The following is a 4,278-nucleotide window of genomic DNA, read 5'->3' on the forward strand; positions in this document are numbered from 1 at the left end:
GTGAGCCTCCGCCCACCCACAAGTGATCGTTCTTCCTTTGCGCTTCACTAACCCGACATAAATGTTTATCATATAAAGTTTTCCGTTGCACTCTTGTGTTTATGTCTCCTGGCTTCTTCACCAAGCTGTGTGACAGCTAGGCCCTGTCGCCTCCTTCCTCGTATCTGCAACGCCTATCGCAGAGTCGCTTAATCTTTGTTGAAGGAAGCTGCAGTTCACCCGAGGGCCGCGGGACGGACGCCGCTCATTCGGCCCTACAGGGGGTGCTGTGGCAGCCGGCATTGGTTGCCCTGCCCTCCGCTTCTCTCGCTCAGCTCCCGAGCCACACGCCCTGGGCTCCGCCCACTCCCTGACAACATCCCTCCTGCCCATTGGGCGAACGTGGACGGGGCTGTCCAATGGAGCGAGGCGTTGGTGCGAGGAGCCGCCGCCATCTTGGGGCTGCTGGGACTCGCGTCGGTTGGCGACTCCCGGACGTAGGTAGTTTGTTGGGCCGGGTTCTGAGGCGTTGGTTCTCTTTACTTTTCCACTCCAGGCCACGATGCCGCAGTACCAGACCTGGGAGGAGTTCAGCCGCGCTGCCGAAAAACTTTACCTCGCTGATCCTATGAAGGTAAATCGCTGGCGGGGCCGCTGCTTTGGGCCCCAGCCCAGGATATCTTCCCGCCATCCACTCGGCCGCTGGAGCTTCCCCAGCGCTCCCAGGAGGTGCTGGGAATGAACACAAATGGACTCTGCCAAGTTAATGTTCCGCTGTCTCGTCCCCTTCGTCCCTGATCAAAGCGGCCCAGTGAGGCCCTGAAACGGGCAACAGCCAGGTTCATCTCAGCCCTAAACATCTCTACAGTCGATCTTCCCCCGCCCCAATCCCTCAACTTCCCTTAAGGCTTCGGTTGTTTTATGAGTCCCTGAAGCCAGGGCTCCTCCCCCTGCAGTTTCCTGTCCTTTGTCTTGGTTCACTTTTCCTGTACCGCCTAGGCGGTAAGGGTACCTTATGTATATGAAACTGATGATGTTTTTCTACTGCCGCTCAGACAGTCTTGAAAGCATCATTCTTGATTCCAATTTGAAAGCATCTGTACCCCTTCAGAATATTGGTTCTTAGTATTTTGGGAGTCACAGGCTTTGAGAACATAATAATATTAGCACCTTTCCTCAGAAAAATGTACGTATACGTAAATGTTTGCAAACAATTTTAGGGGATTCATGGACCTCTGAAATACATTCTTAGCCCCCGCAAAAATTATAATGGAGGTGGATGTCGGAAGTTAGCTCGTTATTAAAAAGCAAAGGAGTCCAAGTGATGGGAGTTTAGCATTCGCATCTTTCCTTTCGTCTCTTGAGGTTTTGCTTATTTTATTGTCGTGTCTGAAGAATTATATGAAGTATATTCGTGTTAATTAAAAGTTCTCCTTTTTAGAACTCAGCATATTGAAGGGATTTTATACTGGAAATCTCAGACCTGGTTATGTATGATGCTGCTTTTGTTTTCTGTCTGTTGTAACTCAATCATCTCTTTTGTGCTTCATTCATTCCCCACTCTCGTGTTACTGAACCCCAAGTTAAATTAGGTTCTGTGGGAGACACAAAGGTGAATGAGATGCCGTTGAACCCTTAAGGAGCTGGTGTTATTGGAGGGTATTAAAGATACAGTGTATTGTGACTATATCCCTCAGAGAAGAAAGAAAATGAAAAGGGGATGGATAATCTCAGAAAACTGGGGCTCAGGAATTTTTTTTTTTTTTTTTTTTTTCTTGCACTGTCCCCCGGGCTGGAGTGTAATGGCTCAATCTCAGCTCACTGCAACCTCGGCTTCCTGAGTTCAAACAATTCTCCTGCCTCAGCTTCCCGAGTAGCTGGGTTTACAGGCGCCCGCCACCACACCTGGCTAATTTTTTGTATTTTTAATAGAGGCAGGGTTTCACCATGTTGGCCAGGCTGGTCTGGAACTCCTGACCTGTGATCCGCCCGCCTTGGCCTCCCAAAGTGTTGGAATTACAGGTGTGAGCCACTGTGCCCAGCCCGGGGCTCAGGATTTACTGTGTGAAACTATTGATGATCATTAAGTAATATGAATTATGTTTTAAGTTTATGCAGTGAGCTGGTGACCTGTAACTCCAATGCCACATGTTGTTTATAGTGCATATAAGTTTAAAGTGTGCATCAAGAAATGTTGATAATTATGATTAAAAATAGTATTAGACCCACAGAAAGGCCTAGGTAAGTAACAAGCTGTAAAACATTCTTAGTTCTATTTTTTTACAATAAAATGATACAATAATAATTAATGGAAATACTGTATTTTTTAAATTGAGTAATTTGTTTATAACACTGGTGACTTCTGGTTGCTTCATTTGGTTGGCTTCCCTTGTTTGCAGGATCATTTGTTTCTTCATTCAGACAATGGTACTCTGAGATCATACAGGACTTTTATCCAGAAGTACCCACAGTATAAACTAAAAATACTTGAGAAACAGTAAAGAATATGTAAATTCACATCAATAGTGACTGTACTGTAATAATGTGATAGCAGTGGTAGAGAAAATGAAAATACTTAGAGCATCACTGTGAGCAAAGCATGTCTAGAATAGACAAGAGAGAGAATATTTCATCTCTTACCCAGTCAGAAAATTGCAGTTGGCACAGGCTGGAGTGCAGTGGCACAAATCACAGTTCACTCCAGCATTGAACTGGGCTCGAGTGATCCTCCCACCTCAGCCTCCTGAGTAGCTGAGACTACAGACATGCCACCATGCCTGCCTAATTTTTTTTTTTATTTTTTTTTTTGAAGACAGGGGTCTTGCTTTGTTGCCCAGGTTGGTCTTAAATCCTTGCCTCGGATGATTCTCCTGCCTCAGCTTCCCAAGTACCTGGGATTACAGACGCAAGCCATGGCGCCTGGCTTGACTAATATGTTGAGAGGGGAGAGGATGAATGTAGATGAAGAGCTTAACAGTTTTTTTGTTTATTTTCCGAGATGGAGTTTTGTTCTTGTTGCCCAGGCTGGAGTGCAGTGGCACAATCTTGGCTCACTGCAACCTCCACCTCCTGAGTTCAAGCGATTCTCCTGCCTCAGCCTCCCAAGTATATGGGATTACAGGCTCCTGGCACCATGCCCAGCTAATTTTTTGTATTTTTAGTAGAGACGGAGTTTCATCATGTTGGCCAGGCTGGTCTCAAACTCCTTACCACCTCAGGTGATCCACTCACCTCGACCTCCCAAAGTGCTGGGATTACAGGAGTAAGCCACCGCGCCCAGCCGACTTAACAGGTTTTTTTTTTGAGTGCCTTATAGGTGACAGACATTTTACATGTTTATATGTTACAGGCATTTCATATATATTTATGTGTATTTACATATATTTATACATAATACATGAACAATTACAGCAACGCATCAAAGTACATAAATGAATGATTTTAGATATGTTAAATGATTTGCCTAGTTTCTTAAGAGATTAAGATGAAATTTGGACCCAGATCTTTGAACCCCAAGTCCATTCTGTTTCTGCTAGGGCTAAAGAACAAATTTTGTCAGGTCTCTGGAATCTGTTTTCCAAAATTCTCTGTCTTCTTTCCCCAACACATTTAACCTATTGATTATACCCAGTATCTTTTTACCACTCTTTCTTGCATTGCTATAATTGAAGATGGCATTACCACTGGATTATGTAATAACCTCTCTGTTGGTCTGTCAGCCTTTTTAGTTCCTTAACACTTCTGCCACAATTGTCTAAAAAACAAAAGTTGAATTCTTCATCTCCTGCTTAAAAACTGGTTATTCTTTGATAACTGGATATAGTCCCAACTCTTAGTCTGACCCATCTCCAGTCTTTCTGGCTTTGTCTCACCATTTTCATGATCTTCAGCTGTAGTCTCATGAAGCTACAGAATTCATTGTATCCTTGTTCAGAATGGTTTTTCAGCCTTCTGCCTTCTTCTATAAGGTTAAAAAAAAAAAAAAGCATTTTCAAAGCCACCTCATTTTTTAGACTTTCCTTTTTCCCAGTCTAAATTACTTGTTTTTTCTCTTTAGCATTTTATGTGTATATCCTTTTATAGGGCTTAATTCATTTGTCCTTGTGTTTTGGTTATTTTTGGTAAAGAACCTTGATTTCTTTTTCTTTCTTATGGCATCTGACGTGGTGACTCAGCACCCTCTAAATTACCAAATGGACCCCTTTATAAGTAAGTTTGGCCTTTTTTCTTTTCTTTTTTTTTTTTTTTTTTTTTGAGACAGAGTTTTGCTTTTGTTGTCCAAGCTGGAGTGCAGTGGTG

The 4,278-nt window shown here is 43.5% G+C and overlaps 1 protein-coding gene across 2 annotated transcripts in view; it reads left to right on the forward strand.

Moving 5' to 3' along the window:
* The first annotated feature begins 397 nt into the window (after nt 1-397).
* SRP9 (signal recognition particle 9kDa) overlaps nt 398-4,278 on the forward strand; it is a 13,494-nt gene continuing 9,613 nt past the window's right edge. The window contains exon 1 of one of the 2 annotated variants that reach the window (XM_011997950.1): nt 398-613. In XM_011997950.1, the coding sequence (XP_011853340.1) occupies nt 542-613 (72 nt within the window). In that variant the 5' untranslated portion in view covers nt 398-541. The remainder of the gene's footprint in view (nt 614-4,278) is intronic. The other variant, XM_011997951.1, reaches the window with a different exon arrangement.

Source organism: Mandrillus leucophaeus, unplaced genomic scaffold, assembly GCF_000951045.1.
Source record: "Mandrillus leucophaeus isolate KB7577 unplaced genomic scaffold, Mleu.le_1.0 Scaffold550, whole genome shotgun sequence".
Lineage (NCBI taxonomy): Eukaryota > Metazoa > Chordata > Mammalia > Primates > Cercopithecidae > Mandrillus > Mandrillus leucophaeus.